We start from the raw sequence: 22,316 nt of genomic DNA, 5'->3' as shown, positions 1-22,316 counted from the left end.
TCTTCCCGAGGCCGGTGAAACATCAGTCTTTTGCTCGGGTTGCTGTGGTTCATTTTTGTCGAAGCCAAGTGATCCTCTTGGAATGAAACTTGTATCCCAGATCTTCCCGGACATCAAAACTCCCCATTTTTACACGCCCCCCGTTCCTTCAGTCACCTGAGCTCCCCCCCCCCAGTGTTGCTCCTCCTCGGCTCCTTTTTCGCGTTATTGTAATGTCCTGCTCCTGTGTCACTCGACCTTATGCGCTCTGTCACAGGTCTCTTAAGCATGTTCCTGACAGACAGTGTGGTCTCAGTGGAACATCAGGAGGTGAAACGGAACCTTTAACGGGGTTCTGAGACCCCCTGCATGGTGTAATACCTGCTCTCCTGCAGCCTCCTGCGGCTGTCTGCTCCTGCGGCTGTCTGCTCCTGCGGCTGTCTGTCTGCTCCTGCAGCTGTCTGCTCCTGCAGCTGTCTGCTCCTGCGGCTGTCTGTCTGCTCCTGCAGCTGTCTGCTCCTGAGGCTGTGGCCGGTGTCAGACCTTGCTGTGCATTCCATCCAGCATTCCACATTTCCTTTGTGTGATAAAACTGTGGTGCTGCAGCCCTTCAGAGCCAAAACGTCAAAATCGTGTTCGATCTTCCACTCCTGTTAAGAGTTTATATGATAAAACCTCAGCACTGCTAAGCAGGGTAATACAGCAGTGTTAAAATAAGCACATCCTGAATTCCACCGTCTGTGTCTGCCTCGTGCTTGGCTCTCACTCGGCTAGAGTGTGTGGACACCTTCTGTTGACAGTTTGGTCACCATGAAGCAAAAAAGGAGCATACAGTTGGCTGTCATTCCAATATTCTTCCATTACCTTACGATCAGTGATGTAATTAGTGTTATTAGAGTTATACTTGAAGATTTATTTTGCTTTTCTTAACATTCCAGAGCTCTGCTGTGATTGGTGGGTTTGTGTGTCGGTCCCTGTGGCCTTTCTCGGACTCACTGGCGCTTAAGCTTCCTCAGGTCGTCTGTAGCCTGTGCCAAGCGATACGCTCACTGTTAGACAACGGCTTTTCCTTATAGTTTAGTTAATATATAACAGGTCTTAACTGAGCTCTTCTGGCATTTAGGCTGCTGGTTGGAAGTAGTTAGCAGTTCAGTAGGTTTTATTTTGCTGTTAAAAGTGGTTATACTTCTGTTTGCATTAATGTGGGCAGTGCTTTGTGGAGGACCATTCCGGTTCATTGAAGGGTATCACAGCGGGTTGGGTTTTGGTCTCTGCCCTGTAATTGTTTGCGATTAACTTTGAGGAGTGAGTTTAAGCAGCCAAACAGGATTGAAGCAAAGCTGTTTCTGCGTCTCCGTCAGGCCCGGGTGTGAGGCCAGGGGACGGACATCGGCAGGGTTCGGCAGGGCTGAATGCAGCTCGGTGTCTGTCAGCTGTTGAGCCCCGGTGTTCTTCCGTTTCACCACCTGGGGGCAGGAGTGCCAAGTTTTCCTGATGTAGATGCAGGTTATGGTTCTCCTGTTTTAAAGTCTGCTCACTGCTGAATTTGTCAAACAGAAGTTTGATAACCCTGATGCCAGCATGAACTGTCAAATCGCCAAATGGCCTTGCTAAGCACTTGTACCTTATTTCTCCACTAGATGGCAGTACTGGTTGAGAACATGCTGAGGGAGCACCACCCGACATGAGAATAGGATGATCTGTGTTTGATTCTTTAGGATAAATCTGGAAAGATCCGCATTGTATGCAGTATTTTTAGTTGTGTTGCAAGAAGTGAGTACAGGAAGCAGAAATGTACGTTAATGGCAGAGGATGCTGGTGGAATAGAGTGATCTTAACCAAACACAAACACCATGAAACTGAGTGACACCTTTTAAAAACTATACAGCAGTTTCCGTATGCACAGGTCTCTGCCATCTGATGCACTTTTTTGTAAGAAAGATGAATCAGTTTCAGTTTCCCCAGAGGATGCAGTGCAGTCGAGAGTCCAGTTCAGGGGCACCTCTTCGCCAGAACCGATCACGGAGGACAGGAGGAAAGTGACTGCAGAGTGAAGTGATGTGTCGCCTGGTGTGTTCACGCTGGGATTGTCCGCTCTGTCCTGCGCTCCCGTCCGCTGCTCCCACGCCGTTTGTGTTGTACCTGTGTTACCAGAGTAAATGTCAAAATTCTACTTGATACTTGATCTCTAGCTCTTAGCAACTATGCATCACAAAACAGTCAGAGACCTCTGCTTTTGTGTGTGTATGTGTGTGAATGTGTGTGTGCACATGTGTACACACAGAAAATAAGTCTGAGATTTGGAATGGGTGGTCTGAGATTCTAGGAGGAAAAAAAGCTTTTTTATCATGTGCACCTTTCTCGTTACCTGTGCTAATAACTGCGTCTAACGACCTTATTTAATGTGGAATTCGGTAGCAACTTGTTCAAGTAGTATGTACATACAAAAGCAAATATAGTGTGCAATCGCTTATGAAATTTGCTTATGAAAACTCACTGTCACCTTTTGTCTCCAATATTCAGACAATATTCATGGCGTCATTAATTTGGTAAACTTTAGTTAAACTTTTTTTAAGGTGTATCCATAACAGAGTAATTCAGCTGTTTAATGCTTAATTGATGTTTTTAGATGTGGATATGGCTCAGTTATGAGGGCTGTTGAATCGCCTCTAACTGGCAGAGTGGGGACGATCTCGTGCAGGATATTTGCTGTTGGAGCAGTTCCACCTGTGCAGCAGGTGTGACCGTGGTCCTGCGGTCTGCAGGTGTGACCGCGGTCCTGCGGTCTGCAGGTGTGACCGCGGTCCTGCGGTCTGCAGGTGTGACCGCGGTCCTGCGGTCTGCAGGCCATCACAGCTGTGATTTCTCTCATCCAGCGCAGTCACTCGCCCTCAGAGCTTTTGCCTTTATTTTCTTCCTCTTTTTTTCAGTATGATACATATCTCTCGCATTCCTTATCCGTGACCACATTCTACATTCTAACTAAATTGTTGATGGTGGGATGAGGAGAACATTGAAATTACATTTTTAAAGCAATTGTAAATAACATTAGCTGAAGAAAAGAGATTTACCTTGATTGTACTGTACTTTCTAAAATTGTATTGAAATTGATCTACAGCTCTGTAGATAATGTGATCTTTTGACAATTTATTAAAATAAGATTCTTTTAAAGTGTGAGGGGCTTCGGTGTTTGTGTTGGGACTGCTGTGGGTGTTAAGGACACCTTTGGCCTGCTTCTGAAGGTCTCTGCTGATTCATTCAGCGGCATATTAAAAACAGCAGAATCATGAACGTATGGTATTCACGATCTCTCTCCATGCCGATAGGGGCCTCAGCTCTATCTCCATTGTGCGCTCCACACTAACACACTGCCCTCTGTATTCACTCATACAGACAGAAACTGACAGAGAGATGGGAAATATGCCTGATTTCAATACTAACGCCTGGAAAGAGCAGCAGACATATGGGGGCCTCTGCTGTGCTGAGCAGCTGAGAAGCCCTACTTTAGAGAGAGCGTCCCGCCTGCATGCAGACACACCTCAGCTCAGCTCAGAGCGTCCCGCCTGCATGCAGACACACCTCAGCTCAGCTCAGAGCGCCCCGCCTGCATGCAGACACACTTCAGCTCAGCTCAGAGTGCCCCGCCTGCATGCAGACACACTTCAGCTCAGCTCAGAGCGTCCCGCCTGCATGCAGACACACCTCAGCTCAGCTCAGAGCGTCCCGCCTGCATGCAGACACACCTCAGCTCAGCTCAGAGCGTCCCGCCTGCATGCAGACACACCTCAGCTCAGCTCAGAGCGCCCCGCCTGCATGCAGACACACTTCAGCTCAGCTCAGAGCGTCCCGCCTGCATGCAGACACACCTCAGCTCAGCTCAGAGCGTCCCGCCTGCATGCAGACACACCTCAGCTCAGAGCGCCCCGCCTGCATGCAGACACACCTCAGCTCAGAGCGCCCCGCCTGCATGCAGACACACCTCAGCTCAGAGCGCCCCGCCTGCATGCAGACACACCTCAGCTCAGAATGCCAAATGCACTGCATTAACTGCGGTAAGCGCAGCTACACTGACACTGTCTAATGCTATTCTGTGCAGCTCCACTCACGGTCCTGTCTGTCACTGTAAGGGTGGCTTCCAGAATAATAAAAGAAACAAACAAACACGAATACAGAGCCAGGGACTGTTTTACTGAAATGTATTAAAGTAATTAACATTTAACATTAACGTTTCTTGGAAACCAACATGTAAAAAAAAAATGACATGTCTTTGAACCTTATCTCTATCAGCTTAAGATCTATTGCAGAACTATCAGTCATCTCAGGCACTTAGAGTGTCTACAGTAAAGACTGGATAACATACTAACAAAAACACAGGTCTGTGTGTAGAAGTTGAGCTATAGAATCATTAAGGCACTACAGTACATTAAGACATCAGTATATAGTGTGTCATTAACCAACAATAAGCAAGAGACTAAACCTGTTTAGTGGTCAGGGCTCTTCACACAATACTACCATGTCTCTCACATGTGTCTTTCCAAGACACTGACTTGGACGTCTATTGGGTCACTGTGGAGTAAGAAGTTTGCCCCTGACGTTGCTGCCTCTGGGTTTTGAGTTTGAGGCAGTTATTTGAGGCAGTTATCTCCCTCCTCTGTTTTTGCATTGTCCCTGTTCCGGTGTCTGCCGGGTCTGATTGCCGTTGTGACACTGTCCTTCTGGCTGCTCCTCAAATCCTTATGTGGAAGGTGCTGTAAGAAAGATGAGAGTGAGGTGAAGATTCGTATCACTTCAAACACATCAAACCGAGTTTGTAAACCCGACGCTGTAGCTGGGACGCCCAGGAGAGCTGCATGTTCAGTGGTGAGAAGGGCAAAAAGGATGGGGTGAAACATCACAGAACAGTGTGATGTCAGATGAACCCCTGCCACGTCCAGCAGGAAGGAGCCAGTGGGAAATTCAGTGGCAGAACACTGTGTTTAAAGAGTCCTGCACCCCCCCATGCTGTCGGGCAGAGGATATGCCAAGGGCGGAGCTTGAACCTGAGGAAGTCAGGGGCACGGACGATCATGTGCTGGAAGTCCTCCAGAGAGAGGCGGCCATCGTTGTCTAGGTCGGCCTCGTCGATCACCTTCTCACACACCATGCGCACCTCCTCCTCCGTCAGCTCATTCCTCGTCAGCTTGTTCAGCGTCTTCTCCAGGTCTGACTTGCAGATGTAGTCATCGTTGTTGAAGTCTGAGAGGGGAGGCAAAGAAACCAATCAGTGATGGAGTCTCCTGCAAGCAAAAGTGATGGAATTTTTTGTGCATAGCAGTAAAGGACATGTTTACAGTTACGTCTTTAATCATTGTGTCTGTCAGACATGATGTCACAGTTTTCTTCCTGTGACTGCAAGCAACGTCACCCTGCAAGTGATGGGCTCAGAGCTCCTGAAAGCTGGTCATTTCCAAGGCTGCCTACGAATATGAGGGCCAGGGAAACTCTAACCCCGTCTGCCTAGCTGGGGTGTAGGAGGGCCTCTGGGTTGTGGCCATAGCGGGTTCCTTGGGCTGAATCGCAGAAACAGACAAATGTGTTCCTTTTAGCAACAGTGAGAAAAAGGCTAATTCACTGCCACGGTTCTGTAGCTTCCTTTTAAAGGAAGCAAACGCTGCCACCCCCCCCCCCCCCCCCCCACCCCCTTTCCCTTCCTCAGGCCCTGAATAATGCAGGAACCCTCTCAGTGACCCGTGACCGCTGCCTTGCTGTAAAACAGCTCCCTCTGTCAGCGCGGATTAATTAGCGGCACGTTAGCGCAACAAGGGGCCGCACAGACAAGCCCTCTCCCACAATGGCCGTATGAATAATTCTAATATGCCATATCAATAATCTCTCACTGGCCTTTTCACGTCCTCCTCTCCTTTGCTCAGCTAAATCTCCCTTGGGTCGTTCGCATTTTCCCCGGTTACAGCAATAATATATATTGTGCGTAGGTCGCTCTGATTGCTCTTGGTTTGGTGATCTTCGTAAGAGCAGGTGAGTAAAGCCTTTCCAGCATATTGTTACACACTAAAACGGGTTTTAGCACATGGCAATATGCTGAAAAGGCTAGATTCAGTCTGACTGCAAAGTGACTGTTCTCTTGACTTTGAACAGGGTTTCCGTTTTTTAAAAAATGAGGAAAAACACCCTGTCTTCATTTAATAATCTGGAATTTAGTTTTTAAAGTGACGTACATTTTCTATCATTACATTTTTTGTTCCTATTTAGTCAGCAGTATGAATACATTTGTAGGGCACTGTTTATTATACTATTACCGCTGAGTTTTTAAACCGGTTAAAACAGTCATTAATCTAAATTAATTTTATTAGTAATTCATGATTATTTGTAGTTAGTCATGAATAAGCCCTGAAAAACACCCCGATAAAAGACAAAAAAATCTCTAAACACCGGTAATCAATTGAAGCTAGTTTTAGAAAAAGTTATTGTGCTGGAGTGACATTCCTGACTAAAGTCATCTTGGAAGAGTATGGTGAGTATTGCAAATGAATAACCACATCTACAGTGTCTGAAACAGACGTCATCATTACTGACCATAGATCTTAAAGGCGTAATAGGCTTTCAGATCTCTGGGTGCCATCTCACTCAGCACAGAGAACATGTCCAGAAAATCGTCCAGGGTCATATTCCCTTCGCCGTCCTCCGAGAAAACCTCGGCGATCCTTTGACGGAACGGGTTGTCCTGCAATGCAAGGAAGCACACCGAAAAACGCCGCGTCAGTGAGAGAAAGCCTACGGGACAAGTAACACAATCATTTTTTTTAATCCTACACTTGGGACACAGGTTATTATAATCTCATCATCACGGTAATATTATAATCCGTGAGAGTGATGCTGTCAACGAAAACAGATGTTCCGGCCATCCCTTTTGGAGGGTACTACTGCTGTATAGTGTAACTCGCTTAATCGCTTGAAAATGTGCCCCATTGTCGCTTTCACGCCGGGCTCATTAACATTGTGCGCAAAGTGGCGGATAATAGACTGCGTTGCACTGAGCGCCAGCCCCGGCGCTTTATTCCCCGCCCGCATTTAAAGAGGATCGGGTGACGCTTCAACCCTCCAAACTCCTCGCAATTAGCAGGTGATTAATTATTGACGGGCATTTGTGACAGGTGCGGCCGGAGGGGAGGCATGCCTTCAGCTCGGGCATGCTGCCAATCAGCTCGTAGGGCAGCTTCACATCTGGCTTGTTGGTGTAGTCTAGCGGGACCAGCTGGGGAGCCAGGTCTCGGTACCGGTGGAACAGCCTGGAAGAACAACGATAATGTTGCCAACAGCATATTTGGGCTTTTAAAGAAAAAAAGCTACAAAGCGACATTTAATCATTCTGAAAGGAAAAGAATTTTAATTGCAATACTATATAATGGTTTGATGTATGTCTTATGTATGATAAATTACTTGTTATTTCACGATGTCAGATTCTCTGCATCACCTGAACTGAACAAAGTTCATACATCAGTAAATGGCAACCCTGCGGTATAGATTTACAGACTTCAAAGCATGACTCGATACAGGTCAAGATAGTAACCCCCTGATCGTGCTCGTAAGAAAGGTCTGTGTTATCGTAAGATAGCCTCTTTTTCCGCTGCTTTCAGAGACACTCAGGCATAGAACACAGCTCATTCTGCAGTGACGGTTCATTCATGCATAACGTGACAAACTACAGGCGAATGGGTTTTGAGCAACACGGTGCATTCCTCCAGTTTGTCCTAGATTGCAGGTTTCCTCTGTAAAATTAGAAGACATTATTTTGAGGCAGAACTTGTAGTAGTCAGAAGGTGACAGGTTCAAGTCCCGGCTGAACTGCTGCTGTCTTCACTACACCACTCAGCAAGGAAAATGACTGACACCATTAAAATTAGCGCTGTACTTTGCAAGACATTTTTCAGCACTCAGTCAAACAGGGTTCTGAGTTCCTCAACATTGAAAAGGTTTCTTACCTTAAAATTTCCTTTCTGGTAAAAAATGTGCAGTCCTACAAAAACACAAGCACACAAAAAACAGCAAGCATAAGGTCAGCAAGCTGTGAAACCTTGTGTTTTTCATGCTGCTAACAGAACATCAGAGCTGCCTCACCCTAGGAGCAGAGCAATATGCAGAATTCACATCCGTCCATTTGAAAATGTGGAGAGAGATTTCATAACATCATTCAGACATCACACCGCTAATGATGCAGGTGTAAAGGTGGCCAGGTGTAAGGAGGAGGAGGAGGAAGGGTGCACCTGATAGGCATCCAGCTGCTGTGGAGTAAAGATGGTCTGTTTGTTTCCCATCCTGTCCCACGCACACGCCCACACTCCCTTCCAGGGTCTGTCCGCGGTACACCTGCGAGGCCTGCCGATATTTCAGATATGAAACCAGGGAACAAAGGAGTCCTGCAAAGGGGGGGTGATCCGGTGTCTCTGGCCCTCGGCCCCTTTACTTCCTCATTATAATGGAAGCATTTCATCGTTTTCACTGATCTGAATAGCAGTCCCTTTGAGAGGGACAAGGGCTGTCGTCCAACAATATCAGGAGGCGTATCAGCCTGGTGGCCACGCTGCGGCCCTGTGTCTGCCCCTCCGTTGTGTGCGGCTCGGGTTACAGCTGGGAGACGGCCATTAAAACGCTGGCTGCAGCTCCCCTCCCACCCAGCATTTAGCTGCTCAGAGCAACGAGACTCACTTATTACAGCCTCAAACACACAGAGCCAGTCATCTGCTGGACAGCACCTCTGCTGTATTCTTCTTTTCTTTGGAGTTTATTTTCTGAAACTAAATAAAAAAGGCATCCACTGACAAATGAATTTTCCTTTACAAGATCTTAAATTGTCCACCTGGATAAAGGCTTAGCAAAATTAAATAACTAATAATATCAATATATTATTCGTTTTAATATGTGTGAGAAAAATAACTGTAATATTAGTAATGACAGCAACCAGCAACTCTGTATTATTTTCAGTTTATATTCTCAGGTGTTACCAGAAAAGCCTGCCACTGACACAGAAGTAAAAGGAATTACAATTTATTGCACACAGATGCAACAGAGAAACATACTCAAGCAGACCCTTAATGTATGCTGTGACTCTAGTGTTATAGGAGACAGAGAGATGAATGCCTTTACCTTTGATGGTGGTCTGTTTGACAGCTCTCAGGCCAGGTGGTAGCAGCTGCTCTGTTTCTCCCTGTACAACTTTCTATTATACCATCCTGGCTTGTCCAAATGCCAATAACTTTGAAGTGATTGCTTCAAGACACAAAATCATTTACAACTTTAACTTATTACTCCCATCAAAATTAAACCTTTCTGAGCAATCACCTTGAGATATTGACATCCAAATCTGTCAGTGGCTCCTGTTGACTGATGGAACAAACGGTGATCAGAGTAAGATGCTTTCTAACTCAGGGGGGCAGTGGGATCTCTCAGGCAGGTGTGAGTTCTACAGGGGCAAAGGTGTTTGCAACCAGTAGAATGTTTGTGGTTGATTGAATCACACTTATACAATACAGTATAAGGACTTTGAACCTCTGAGTAAGTGGGTTGATTAGTTTTAATTTTTCTTTGAAGCCTGTATGTAGATAAAAGATGTTAAAGGGAGAATTTTGGATTACAGTCAATATCTGTAACTCTCAATTTGATGGCTCACAGATGATATTTATTTTGATGATATTTGATATGATATTAACCATTGAGCAATCATAAACCAGCCTGCATTCTGTGCCCAGTCTTTTGCTCCCACTCCATTTGGACACGCTACAGCTTCACAGCCAATCACATGCACGTATACACCACTCAGAGGCCAATCACAGATAGCGTGGGTGGTGCCAGGAAGTGTAGTCACAGCTTCTGCACCCCATACACACCTCCACATCTGCAGCCACTGCAGCGGCAGAGGGGTCTGCTGATGGAGACACATGCAGCCATGAGCTATGGAAATTCCTCTCTCTTCACAGCAGTGTGTACAACCAAGCTGAAGAGCCTCATTGCTGGAGGAAAAAAATCCCCCTCCCAATAGGTAACCCTCACAAAAATTGCATATGCTGTTAATGTTTATAACATATTAGCATTACCTTCAAAAACATTAAAATGAATGTCTAAATCCACATGTATGTTTCAGGATTTATATATGACAGAAATCAGCCTGTGATTTCAGTATCTGTGAGCCATTCACAAAAGAAAGTTACAAACTTTGTGTGTATGGATAACAAATCCCATTCAAACCACACTGGAAATCTCAGCCTGATAATCTCAGCCTGATAATCTCCTGAAAACCAATTAAGTGTACAGTAATTACTGGCCCAATGGAGCACTCAGAGAATGGGAAACACTCCCGGGGGGACCTCGTTCATAATGGGGTTCCCTGTATCACCCCCAACCCCCCCGCCTGGGTTTCCCTGTCAGGATCACCCTGCGCCCCAAACCCTGCCACCCTGAGGAGTTCACCCCCTGTCAGGGTTCCTGGGATGATTGCAATGCTGGAGTATAAGGCTCTTAGCCTTGTGGAAAAATGAATGCTACGGAGTGCCCCTGGTGGTGAGCGGGCGGGAGGGAACCGGGGAGGGAGCTCTCTGCAGGGACACGCTGAGGATCAGTCTGATCAGCCTCCCCTTCAGCTGCTCCTCCAGCTGCTCTCCACGCTGAGAGGAACAGCGTGCTGATCATGCTTATCTCAGCTCAGATAGCCCCTTAAGCAGCTTTCAGCCCCCTAAACATCTCCCATTTCCCAAAGGGGCAGACAGCATTAATCATCTTTTCTATTGTAAGGTGGGGGGATTAAGTTACAGCACCCCAACCTGAGACAAAAACAGTCTTAAGCAATATCAACGTGACCAGTAGGGGGCGCCAAGCTAAAAGGCATTGATTAACCGGGCAGTTAAACCTGGAAATGTTATGTTCAGTCAAACATTTTGCATTTGTTTGATCATTGGAAGGTGACAATAAAACCTCACTTCTTTAAAACCACATCCATCTGCCTGTGAGTTTGTTTCACTGACAGATTTGGCCTGCCTAAGATTGTTTCCTTTTGTCAGGTTGACATGACCCAACTGTATATCTTAAAAATAACCTGGAAGATTTTTTGCCACATTACTTTAAAATGAGTAATCTTGGGTCCTTCTTGGGGGAGGACATTATTCAATTCTGCAACCTGGTAGACAACAAATACAACCATATAAGCTCATTGCTAACAGATCAAATTAAATTACTTTGCATACACATTTTCCCATAAATTGTAAAACATCCATGCAAGCAAGACCGGGGTTACAGTGGCAAGAAAAACAAAAAGGATAAAACAGGACAGATTCAACACTTCATTTGAACGCAAATACGTAAAAAAACGTATCCACTGCAATCTGAGAATTTGCTAAGCATTTGACTTGTTCACCATCTGAGGACTGAGCAGCTTTACTCTGTCCATCTGTGGATATGGAGTAACTGTCTCGTGCTGCTGCTTACTGTATCTCTCCTGGACTGAGTGCTTTCCTCACTGCAAACTGCCAGCTGTCAGTGAAAATAATAAGGCTATCAGTGCATCCACAAAAGCAAACACTGAACAAGCATCATTCCTGAATGATTTCCACTGCATCTACGTAACGGTGGATAATGGAGAACTGAGCTTCACAGGAAAGGTCCAGCTCTGTATAAATACACGTGAAGCCGACATTCTGGGCGGGGCTTGATTCGTGACGTAACGTTGTTTTAGTCTAATCAGAACCAGACAAAGCATCTCATCGACCTCGGTTGTATTCCGTGTCAATGGGAAAGTTTCAATGGGAAGCCCGGCTTCCATGGGCTCAAACTGGGCTAACCTGAACTGGAGAAGAGGGGATTTTACTATGTTTGATAGCCAAATATTTCAAGTCAAATAAACAAAAAAAGAAAAAAGACTTAAAAAACGAGTAATTTTTACAGGAGGCTTGGATTTTCTTGCCTTCAACTGCAATATGTATAGCATTTGTCACTCCAGTGGGCAGGCTTAGTTTTCTTAAAATCACCGCTTTTAAACTATATTAGCGTTTAAAGACTAGTAATTGATGACGAGTAATATAGTATGCCAGACAAACTCTACTCATATTTCACAAGATTTCGAATTTTCAAAACACTCCGAATATGTAAACAAAAACACACTGAAAACACTCTGAATTTGTATAAAATTTGCATAAAATGTCTACAAATCTCAGCCTAGTTTGTGATTACAATAGCAGACCACAGAATGAAACGACTCTCCCCAGTGTCACGTTGTGCTTGAAAGCCTCTTAGCTGAGGATGCAGCAGCTAACGCTGAGCCGCGGTGATAATGCCTAATTGCGCACGTGCAGCCTTCAGTCTGAATCGCCCTTGAGTTAAGAGCCCATGAAGGATCCGCAGGGAACAGGTAGGCTTTCAGTATTCACGTGTTATCATTTTAGGGGAATCGTTTCAAGGGTATACGCAATTATAAGCAAGATTTCGAATGTATTATAAAGTTTTGTTTTTGTTTTTTTGCTGTCATGCTTAACTTAGCCGAGACGGTCTTACTAACAGGCTCGGCGCCAGGAGACAATACAGAGGTGTGCAACTGCAGTCCGCGGGGTGCACAAAAAGTCATAAACACTGTGTAGACATTGGGATGTAAGGAGAAAACTGGGCGTGCACTGCTTACTAAACACAGCAATACGTGTCTGTCAGTCATCTCTCCAAACACTTGATGGAGGTTAGGAATGACGTCTTGTTCAAAAGCTCTGTAGCCACAGCAGAGGGAAACACGCCAAAGCCATCTCTTTCTGTCAGCTAAGAGGGAGCTCATTATCTCTCACCCGCTTTTCCGTTGTCGTCCACGAGAACTCCAGTATTCAGCGGAAAAGGTAAAGAATTGGTTAATTAATTTTCTCCCCTTAGTTTAAGAAGCTGATGAACAGCGGAATCGATTTGGCTTATTTCCCTCTGTTGTCTCACTGGTGCTTTATACCGCTCGCTGAAACGTGGGCCTCTGATCCCAGCCTGCGGTTATGGTGTCGGATGGACAGAGACGCCTGTCTAACTCAGATAATTAGTAGTGCATTGTTATTCTGTTGCTCGGTTTTTATTGTTATAATTTGACAAATAAATTACATCAACCGTCATAAAACCGGCATGAAATATCTTCGTGTCCCACCTGTGCTGAGCACCTTACATGAATACAGCAGGTGTTCCTACCCAAGGCAACTTCCAGCGCAAGAACACAGACGTGCGTCCGTGCAAAGCCATTGTCAACCACGAGAATTTTGGAAATCCCGAAAGTGCAGCTTCAGAAACTGAGGCAGCAATGGACATCGGTGAAGTAGAGGCAATAGAATGTTTAGTTTTGCTTTCACAAAGCACCTGTTGGTGAACTTTCATTGTATTCTTGGGAAATATCTCATCTTTCATTATTATAATAGTTACATCTGGGTGGAAATATCTTGAATTGCAATCCACTGAAAGCTATATAATTTGCTGAGTCTCTTTTTAATGGCTTCTTGTGCTTCTTCTTCTGTGTACTTCTTTAGGGTACATTCACTTAGGAAATTACGTCATACGGCTTTTTGTTAACTTGTCCGTCTTTAGATTGACCACGCCTCCCTTTGTGGGATCCTCTGTAGCCTGGCATTTGATTGGCAGCTCAGCTGACACACTGACCAGCAGTGACGCGGCGGTTTAGGCGCTGAGCTCCAGCGGTGTGGCGGTCAGTGGAGAACAGAATGTTCTAATGGGCAGCGGGGATGCAGCCAGCCTGGCTGCCAATCGCCTGTCAGTCACGTGTGCGCGCGTCGACAGTAAAATCTAATAGGCGTCATCGACGACCCTTTTTCTTCAAACTTTTCCAAATAAATTAACGTTTCTAGATGATTTTGCGTGGCATTCTACCTGGGGCTTTCTCACATTCTCTCTCTCTCTCTCATTCAAGGCTTTTCAGCTGAAGATAAGGCCAAATTACTGTAGTTTGGCCAAGGGTACTGGAGCAACACATTTTTCTTGCAACTGCGTGTTATTGTGGAGAAACGAGTGATTAGACAGAGAAATAACATTGATTCATTGTTGTTAAATGATTCGTTTCTGTGAAATAATGTGATGCTTATTCGTATAATTACAGCAATATTTTATAGCTATTAACGTAATGTACCTTTAAAGTCCGTCCAGTCGGTCAGCGCAACTGTGCACAATATAAAAAGGCGCTGCCGTGCTGTTCATGTGGGCAACGGCTCTTCGGCCAGACTCCAGCTTCCCAAATAGAGACACTTGAAGAAGTTTAAAGCGTCTGGCATTTAGCGTCTAGCATTTAAGCCACAAGGGCAGGGTTACGTTTGACGTGTGCGAAGATTTTTCCCACATTATGATTATTTTGCGGAAACACCTTATTTCGTTCGATAAATGTGGTGGTATGTTGGAATTTAAAATTAAACGCTGTATTTCTTTGAATAAATGCAGTGTGAAGGAGAGCCTTCACCACCTCTTCTTGGACTAAATGCTAATTGCTAATTGTAAATTGTGTATTAATCATTGGTTAATTGTATGCACGTGTTGGCAATTTGTTTGGGGAGCCAGCCTATTGGGTAACGAGTCACACCCGATTAATTGAAAGGTGAATAAATACAGGTGTGGCTGGGGAGCAGAGGAGTCTGACTTTGTCCCTGCTGTTGGCTTGCATAGGCTGGTTTCTTTGTCTGTTTAGATTTTGAAATACATTATTGGTTTCTAACCTTTTGTTTTTGGCTCATTTGTGAGAGAAGTGGCGGCCAGCTTCTCTACAGGCAGTCTATTGTTCGTCGGTCTTTTTTAACCAGTGAGGCTTCTTTTGACGGGGCGTGCGTCAAACTCTGGGGTGCGGGGGGGGCCTGAAATGGTTTTTAAAAACCTACATCAAGCAGGCGGCTACTTTTATGGTCGTCCGTTTTGTCTCATGATCTGTTAGTGATTAGTGCATTCGTTTAATCAGCGAAATCCTTTTTTTAAAAAAAAAAAACACTTGTTAGGGTTGACGTCATCCTGAATGACTGTGTTTAATCCATAATCGCGCTTCTCAGCTATCAAATAATGAACACGCGCGCCCTACAGATTGCTCTCTGCGGGCCGCGGGTGCATCAGTGTGCAATGGCCAGGCTTACAGAAGTGATGGGCATCAGCTGAGCGTAAAGTGTCGTAAATAAAGAAAATGGGCGTGCGCTGTAAACTTGCATATGCAACACTGATCGTAATTTACATATCTGAATTGCGTCAGTATATCCACCTTTTTAAACGGATACTGTATCGCCCTTAAAGTGCGTCTGCTAAACTAATGAATGTTACGACGATCAGACGGCGGTACAGTCTCAGACTGGGTGACCGAGTTGCCGGACCCGACCTTCCAGATTCCCTGACCTTGTCTGTCCCTGGCTGTCTGGTGTGGATGAGGGATGTCTGTGTCTGGTGGACGCTGGCTGGCGTCTCTCACCTTCCTCTGGAGAAGGTCACACCTGTGCAGCAGGTCTGGACTGGCTGTAATCCCCAGATGCCTGACAGGGAAAGTCTGCTAAGCGGTGGACAGACGCTGTCTGACCTGCCACATATTACAGCTGCAGCGCCGTGATTAATCCCTGGCGCGCCAGATTACCATGCCTTTCCGTTACTGCCGCTGCATTTGAGAAACTTGCATTATATTTTACTGTATCCCGTCATACAGCTGTATAAATTCAGTCCCAGCTAAGCACCTTGCTCAGGAGTACAGCAGAAATACCTGGCCTTGAACCTGCAACATCCTGTTACAGTTGTTCAGCGCTACACCACTCCGCCAGCACATATGGAAAGCATCGGAGCAGTACGGCAGTTACACCCTGTCATACTCTTATTCTCCTCCTCTTTCTGGTGACTTCAGTGGGTAATACCTTCCGAGCAGCTGAAACTTTGCTGAAAGAATGGATTTTAACTTTGGGCAGTGATGGATCAGTTGGCTATTTCACATAGGCTCCATATGAAAGGTACAAGTGAATTAGAAACAGAAATAATGTTTTTACCACTGTAATACCTTTCGAGTTATGTATGACAAGTTGTATAGGAGTTGAGGTTTCCCTTGGTCAGTTTAACAAGGTAGGAAACGCCCCCTCCTCACCGTACTGCACCCCTGTACAGGTGAATGCTTTTGGGAGGTGTTTGGCGGGGGTGACCATATCGCATGTTGAAGAGGAGAGAATAGGAGTATAATCTCATTACCGATGGTGCACGTGAATTTCTGACTGGAGATAAAATCACGTCCCGCTAAGCCTGTCTGAAGAGATAATGCAGCTTCAAACGGCGGACCTGCGGTCGAATTAGAGCAGACCGTCACGGGACGCGAACCGGGCTGCAGGACCTGTCGCATGCACGCACAGGTCGGCTAAACCTGGTGACCCGGCTGCCTCCATCCCGGACCAGAACCCTAACAGTCCTGGCTCTCTGCGGTGGCCACGTCGTACAGATGCCCGGAGTTCAGGAAAGTTCTGCAGAAGAAATTGAATCTGGAACACACAGAACTTTCAAGCATCCGGAGGACACCAGGAGAACCGGCAGCGGGAGGGCGGAGCGAACATAACGGCTCACCGTGAAGCGGCTGCACAGCCGGTGGACGGAGAGGAGCTGGGTGCGAATCTGCCGGCGGTCTGTTCAAACAGTGTCACATCACTGCACGATGGTTCTGAGGAAGCGAAAAAGTTTTAGGATGGCAAAGACGGACAGTGGGAAGGATCTCTGTAAGTACGAGCTGGAGAGTCTGTTTTTACGGGGCTCAGAATCACACTGCTGTTGCTGAGTTTGAATCTGATGCTGCGTGCCGCTGATAATACCTCTCACATCTGTTCAGTCTTTGTAAAGGGTGCAGGGTGGTTTGCGTGTTTTCTTCCAAAAGTAACCGTATATAATAACCTTATGTTAAGAAAAAGCTGTTAAAATAGGCATGGCGTCCTATACGTTACTATTCTTCCTTTGGCCACTAGATGTCCTCCTGTCTTGCATTATAAAATTGAACCTACTGGAAACCTCTCAAGCACCTGGACTGGAGGAAATTTATGTTCAGCCACTCAGATTCTATTTTTCTGTCTACCCAACCAGTAGAACAAGGAGAAACCCCAGTGTAATACAATGATTGAATGAAGGCATGAATGAGTGAAGGATTTAATATATTCATGTCACTGTTCCCAGAAGCTAAAGGTTGTGTGTTATGGGAATATTAGACATTATTATTAGACATTATTAGACAATATTAGATATTTTTGATCTCTCCCCATCAAAATCTGATTTTATTTTGATAATTGGCTCAGCACACAGGCATTGTGACTGATTTAGTAAATTTGATTTTAATCCCCTCTCCCTTCCCTGTGGTCTTTCAGGGCACAAAGCCAGGCCTGGTGTTCCACCCCGGGGCAAAGAGGGCTCCCCATGGCTGGCCCAGGCCGGGGGGCCCAAGGGCAGGCCAAGGGCAAGGCTGGGGAAGAGGGGTCCCCGAGCCGAGCCGGGCCTGCAGGACGCAGGGGCGTCGGACAGCACAGAGGAGCAGGCGGTGAAGAAGACGCCCTTCGAGAGGGTCCTGCACGACATGGCCCACAGAGAGGCGGTGGTGAATGACATCATGCTTGGCCGCCGCGTCGGCTTCTACGAGCTGCGGGGCGAGATCGGCACTGGAAACTTCTCCCAGGTCAGGCTGGGAGTCCACGCCCTCACCAAAGGTGAGCCAAACAGCCCGGCACCGAAGGGTTAACAAGGTCAGGATGTTCCAAAGCCTCTTTCAATTAACTGATGAAGCTGATTGAGTCCTTTATTTAACATGTTTCATATTTTATTGGTAGTTACTCCCCTGTAAATCCACTGTGACAGCTAGTATAACAAGTATGGAGAAAATATGCATTGGTCAGATGACCAGAATTGGACCAATAACTTCCAAAGCAATTGCATTATTTCTTCAGATATTCCATTTGTGGTAAACAAGATGAGACTGGCATTATTAAATTTTATAATTTTATTATATTTCAGGATTATTCCTTCAGTAAATATTCTGAAATAAATGCTAAATATGTGTAAAATATAATAACTGCAGTAAGATATGCAGGTAGTGAGGAATAAGGATGTTTACTAAGCCAATAGCTATGTAATTATAATCATAAGAGCATGCATGTGGCCGAACACTGCCGCAGGAAGCGGCCTGATTAACTGGCTCAGCTGCAATGGCTTTAGGCCACTGATCTCCTAATCAACTGGAACAGCTGCTCCCTGTCTGCTCCAGTTGTAATAGTGGTCTGTGGTCTGACCTTGAGAGGTTGCTATAGTTACTGCTGTCTGGCCCATATGATGTGTCAGATTAAATAATGTAATCTTTATTATATAAAATAAAAATATGACATTAAATGTTGTCTAATTGCTCCATTGCATTTGCTGCTAGGTAGGCTACAATGCTGTGGCAGAATCAGATTCTAAATTCTAGAATAAAGTTCCCGGAATGTTCTTCAGTGTGCTGCCTGAGTGATGTGTTCCATGCGTCTGCTCTACGCTGCATGATTGCAGAGTCCATGCACCGCTGCTTTGCACATGTCTGCTCCTGGTGGAGGTGGTGGGATGCACATGTTGCTAGGTTACGCTGCCAGCGTGTCTGATCCTTACACTCAGTGGCTGTAGGTCCCTGTGAGATGACTTTTTGATTTTTCACTTCTGTTATGAGGTAAAGCAATATGACCTCTGTGCTTGTGTAGGAGGAGGTCCTGGCCAGCCATTGTAGTTCAGCACGTAGCTGTAGACGGACAGGTCATATAGTAAACAGACTGATACATTTAAATAAAGATATTTCACTTCCCCTTCCCACTTTGCTCTCTCTCTCTCTCTCATTTGTGGCTGTTCAGAGAGGGTTGCAGTGAAGATCATGGATAAGGTGCGTCTGGATAAGAAGTCTAAGGGGCTGTTTGTCTCAGAGATCTGCTGCATGGAGAGGCTGTCGCACCCCAACATTGTGCGGCTGTATGAGGTGCATGAGACCCTGAAGCGCCTCTACCTGGTGATGGAGTACGCTGGGGGAGGAGAGCTGTTCTCCCGCATCAGCACCAGGGGGCGCCTGTCAGACCTGGAAAGCAAGCTCATCTTCGCCCAGATCATCTCCGCTGTCAAACACATGGTGAGTCTATAGGTGGGACAGGTGAAAAGAAGGATAGGGTGGTAATGTTGCAGGCGAGAGGGGTACACAGCTACACATCTGAGTGTATACTGGCCCTGGGCTGTGTGTTAGGTGTCTGATATAGTAATGTGATACTACTGTTCCTATACACAATCAGTTCTTGAATAATTATACAAGACACACTAATGTGTCAATACATGATCAGTTATGATTACATCTGTCTGTGTCTTTCCTAAGAGTACTTCTGAAAGTCAATAGCACACTCACATCAGAAGGTCCAAACAGAGAGTTATAAATACATTGAATAATTTGTGAATAATTTGTCAGGATGTGTAGTGTAGAGGTAAGACTCAGGATAATGTAACTCTGTTCTGATCACTGCCTTGTATATTATGCGAGACTGAATGTTTGTAGAGGCTAAAGGGCCTGGCTTCATACAGACGCTCATTCAGGCTTCAGACCTTCGCATCATGGTGGGTTGTTGTGCTCTTTGTTCTAGCATGATAACAACATTGTGCACAGGGACCTGAAGGCGGAGAATGTCTTCTACACCACGAGCTACTGCATCAAGGTGGGCGATTTTGGCTTCGGGACGCTGAGCGAGCCGGACGAGGCGCTCACCAACTTCTGCGGCTCACCCCCGTACGCCGCACCCGAGCTCTTCCGGGAGAAGGAGTACGTGGGGCGGCCGGCGGACGTGTGGGCACTGGGCGTGCTGCTGTACTTCATGGTGACCGCCTCGCTGCCGTTCAATGGCGACAACCTGCACCGTCTGCGGCGCTGCATCCTGCTTGGCGCCTACGCCATCCCGCCGCACGTGGCCGAGCCCTGCCAGCAGCTCATCAAGGCCATCCTGCGGCCGGTGCCCGCCGACCGCCTCTCTCTGCCGCAGATCATGGGCAGCGACTGGCTGCGCGGGATCCAGTACCCGCCGCCGTACCCCCCCGCCGCCCTCACGCCCGCCCACCTGGCCGACCCCGCCCGCGCCCTGTCCGCCGAGGAGCTGGAGGTGAAGGCGGCCCTGCGGGACCTGGGCATCAGCGACGCCCTCCTGCAGAACAACGCCTGCCCGGACTCCCGCAGCCCGGTGACCGGCGTGTACCGCGTCCTGCTGCATCGCGTGCAGAAGCGGCGGTCCGTGGAGGCCGTGGGCTACACCGCCCTCTGCCCCGAGGACTTCCAGCCCAGCGGACACTGGACCAGAACCACCAACAAGCACAACCCCACCACCGTCTGCAGCATCCTGTGAGCACCCAGCTCCGCGGGCCGCAGGGTCTGAGGCAGCCTCTCCTACGCGTTTTTTAGTTTCTTTTAAAAAGCCACTTGGAGCTGTTGGTGATGGGAAGTATTGAAAGGGTTTTTCTCATGTTGAGCAAAAAGTCCTGTTCAGGTTTTTTCCTTTTTTTGTTGTTCTGCAATGAAAGTAGATTGAAATCATGCAGGTCACAGGCACAGACCCTGGAACGGAAGACCTCTGTGCTGGACTTCAGCAGTTGGTGTGTGTGGATCTGATGCTGTAAAAACAATGAAAAAACTGATGAGTGCATGAATGACAGCTTCTGGCTACCAAAAGCTCAGCAGTGTTGAGACATTGTATGTATGTTGTGTGAAGGTTAGCTGTGCTTGGCAGTAGGCTTGTTGTAGTCAGGAAGGACCCTCTGTGAGTTACCCTGAGGACAGAGTCCATACCCACCCTGGCACATACATGCTGCATATTACTTTTGCACTGTAATATAACCTTCTAATGCACCTCTGTGCAACTTTGCGGACATTAATATTTGTGAGCTGACGAGTTGTTTTACTTGTTAATGTAGCACGCAGCCCCCTGGGAGAACGTATAATCTGTGTATACTGTATATGCACCGGGTGAATTCAATTAGCAGACCCCCCCCCCCCCCATTCCAAAATCTAGTTAGTTTTGATTAAATTAGTTCCTAAATCAACTTGCTGTTTTGTTTTATATTGTATAAAATGTTAATGTTCATAAGCATGTAAATATATAAGTGAGGTATTTTAATATCTTTAAGATATATAAATAAAATTTACATTGTTGCAGAGTATTTATAAGTATACAAATATATTGTTGTAACATTATATTTGCCTTCTGTCATTTCTTCTGTTTCATACACTGGATGTCTGTAAACATGAGCAATCAGCAGCACAGTCAGTTCAGCAGAGATCTACTGCAGGATCAACAAGCCTCCAGCAGGGGGCATTTAAGCTCGGATTGATTCACCGCACAGATACTCGAACCCATGGTTTACAAAGCAGGGTTATGAAAGTGAATCTACTAAAATCACAGGAACAAAGGCTGGTGCAGAGAAGGACCAGCACCATCTGACCACAGCTCATCCTAGCACACATGGCTGTAATACCCAGCACCATCATGAATACAGAAGCGCTCCAGTACTAATCTTCAATTAGCCAGTCAAAATCAACCCTTTTGACATAGCTTTATAATCTACATTTTTCATTTAAAGTTGTATTGTTGCATATGTTCATATCAAACAATCAAATGGTAGGGCAAAGTATGGTGCCTGGACCCATTATCAATGCATGCAGCTGTAATTTAGAAATGTATTTCCTCACGTACCTGAGTCTTCCTGATCTAACCACCAGAGCTGATGGTGCAGTAGAACAGGGGAGCAAACCGCTCTCCTGGCCTCAGGTCAAACCCAACACGAATAGTTTCACTCTGCTTCTCTCTGTAACTGACACATTTTGAATTGCCTCTTTCATCTTCGCAGATTCATCCTGATGTGGAAACGTCATGGATAGATGGCATTGGGTCATGCACACTACGGCAATAAACAACCCTGTGGAAAACCATCAGGGGCTCCCTTGTGTGAACAGCGGATCCTGTCATGGTGTCTGTGCTGGGAAATATCGGTGTGCTTTCAAAGAGCAGTTACTGCACTGCACAAGGACAGGATTGGTCACAATATTTTTCACATCTGAAGTGTGAGCAATCGTCCTCTCTTTGGTCAGAAAATCTCCAGAAGACTAAGATTCTAAAGAGGACACAGCGCTGGCCAATGCACCTCACAAAAAAACAACAGATAAAAACACATAATTACCCCTCCAAAAATAATCAGTAAAAAATGCAACAACCAGCTCAAACAAATTCTCTAAAGTGTCTGCTGCTCTCTGGGCATACACCTGTATTTGATGTGCCTTTGACTAGGCAGGTGTGATTTATTACCAGTTTCTGGTTAAC

General features: G+C 46.1%; 2 protein-coding genes across 3 annotated transcripts; one reads left to right on the top strand and one right to left on the bottom strand.

Annotated features, from left to right (window-relative positions):
• Window positions 1-4,705: 4,705 nt before the first annotated feature.
• Window positions 4,706-8,291, bottom strand: cib3 (calcium and integrin binding family member 3). 2 transcript variants are annotated; one of them, XM_036554879.1, is made up of 6 exons: window positions 8,241-8,291; window positions 7,959-7,993; window positions 7,154-7,265; window positions 6,553-6,700; window positions 5,019-5,214; window positions 4,706-4,727 (listed from the first exon to the last, which is right to left on the bottom strand). In XM_036554879.1, the coding sequence occupies exons 1-6, from the start codon at window positions 8,289-8,291 to the stop codon at window positions 4,706-4,708; spliced, it is 564 nt and encodes a 187-aa protein (XP_036410772.1). The 2 variants fall into 2 exon arrangements, with proteins under 2 accessions (XP_036410772.1, XP_036410773.1); XM_036554880.1 differs by lacking the exons at window positions 7,154-7,265; window positions 7,959-7,993.
• An 8,342-nt stretch (window positions 8,292-16,633) lies between these two features.
• LOC118795443 (serine/threonine-protein kinase NIM1-like) lies at window positions 16,634-20,348 on the top strand. Its single transcript, XM_036553905.1, has 4 exons — window positions 16,634-16,712; window positions 17,331-17,666; window positions 18,831-19,099; window positions 19,599-20,348. Exons 1-4 carry the CDS (start codon window positions 16,634-16,636, stop codon window positions 20,346-20,348), a joined length of 1,434 nt encoding a protein of 477 aa, XP_036409798.1.
• The last annotated feature ends 1,968 nt before the right edge of the window (window positions 20,349-22,316 follow it).

Source organism: Megalops cyprinoides, chromosome 20 (assembly GCF_013368585.1).
Source record: "Megalops cyprinoides isolate fMegCyp1 chromosome 20, fMegCyp1.pri, whole genome shotgun sequence".
Lineage (NCBI taxonomy): Eukaryota > Metazoa > Chordata > Actinopteri > Elopiformes > Megalopidae > Megalops > Megalops cyprinoides.
This window is presented reverse-complemented; position numbering and strand designations above follow the sequence as displayed.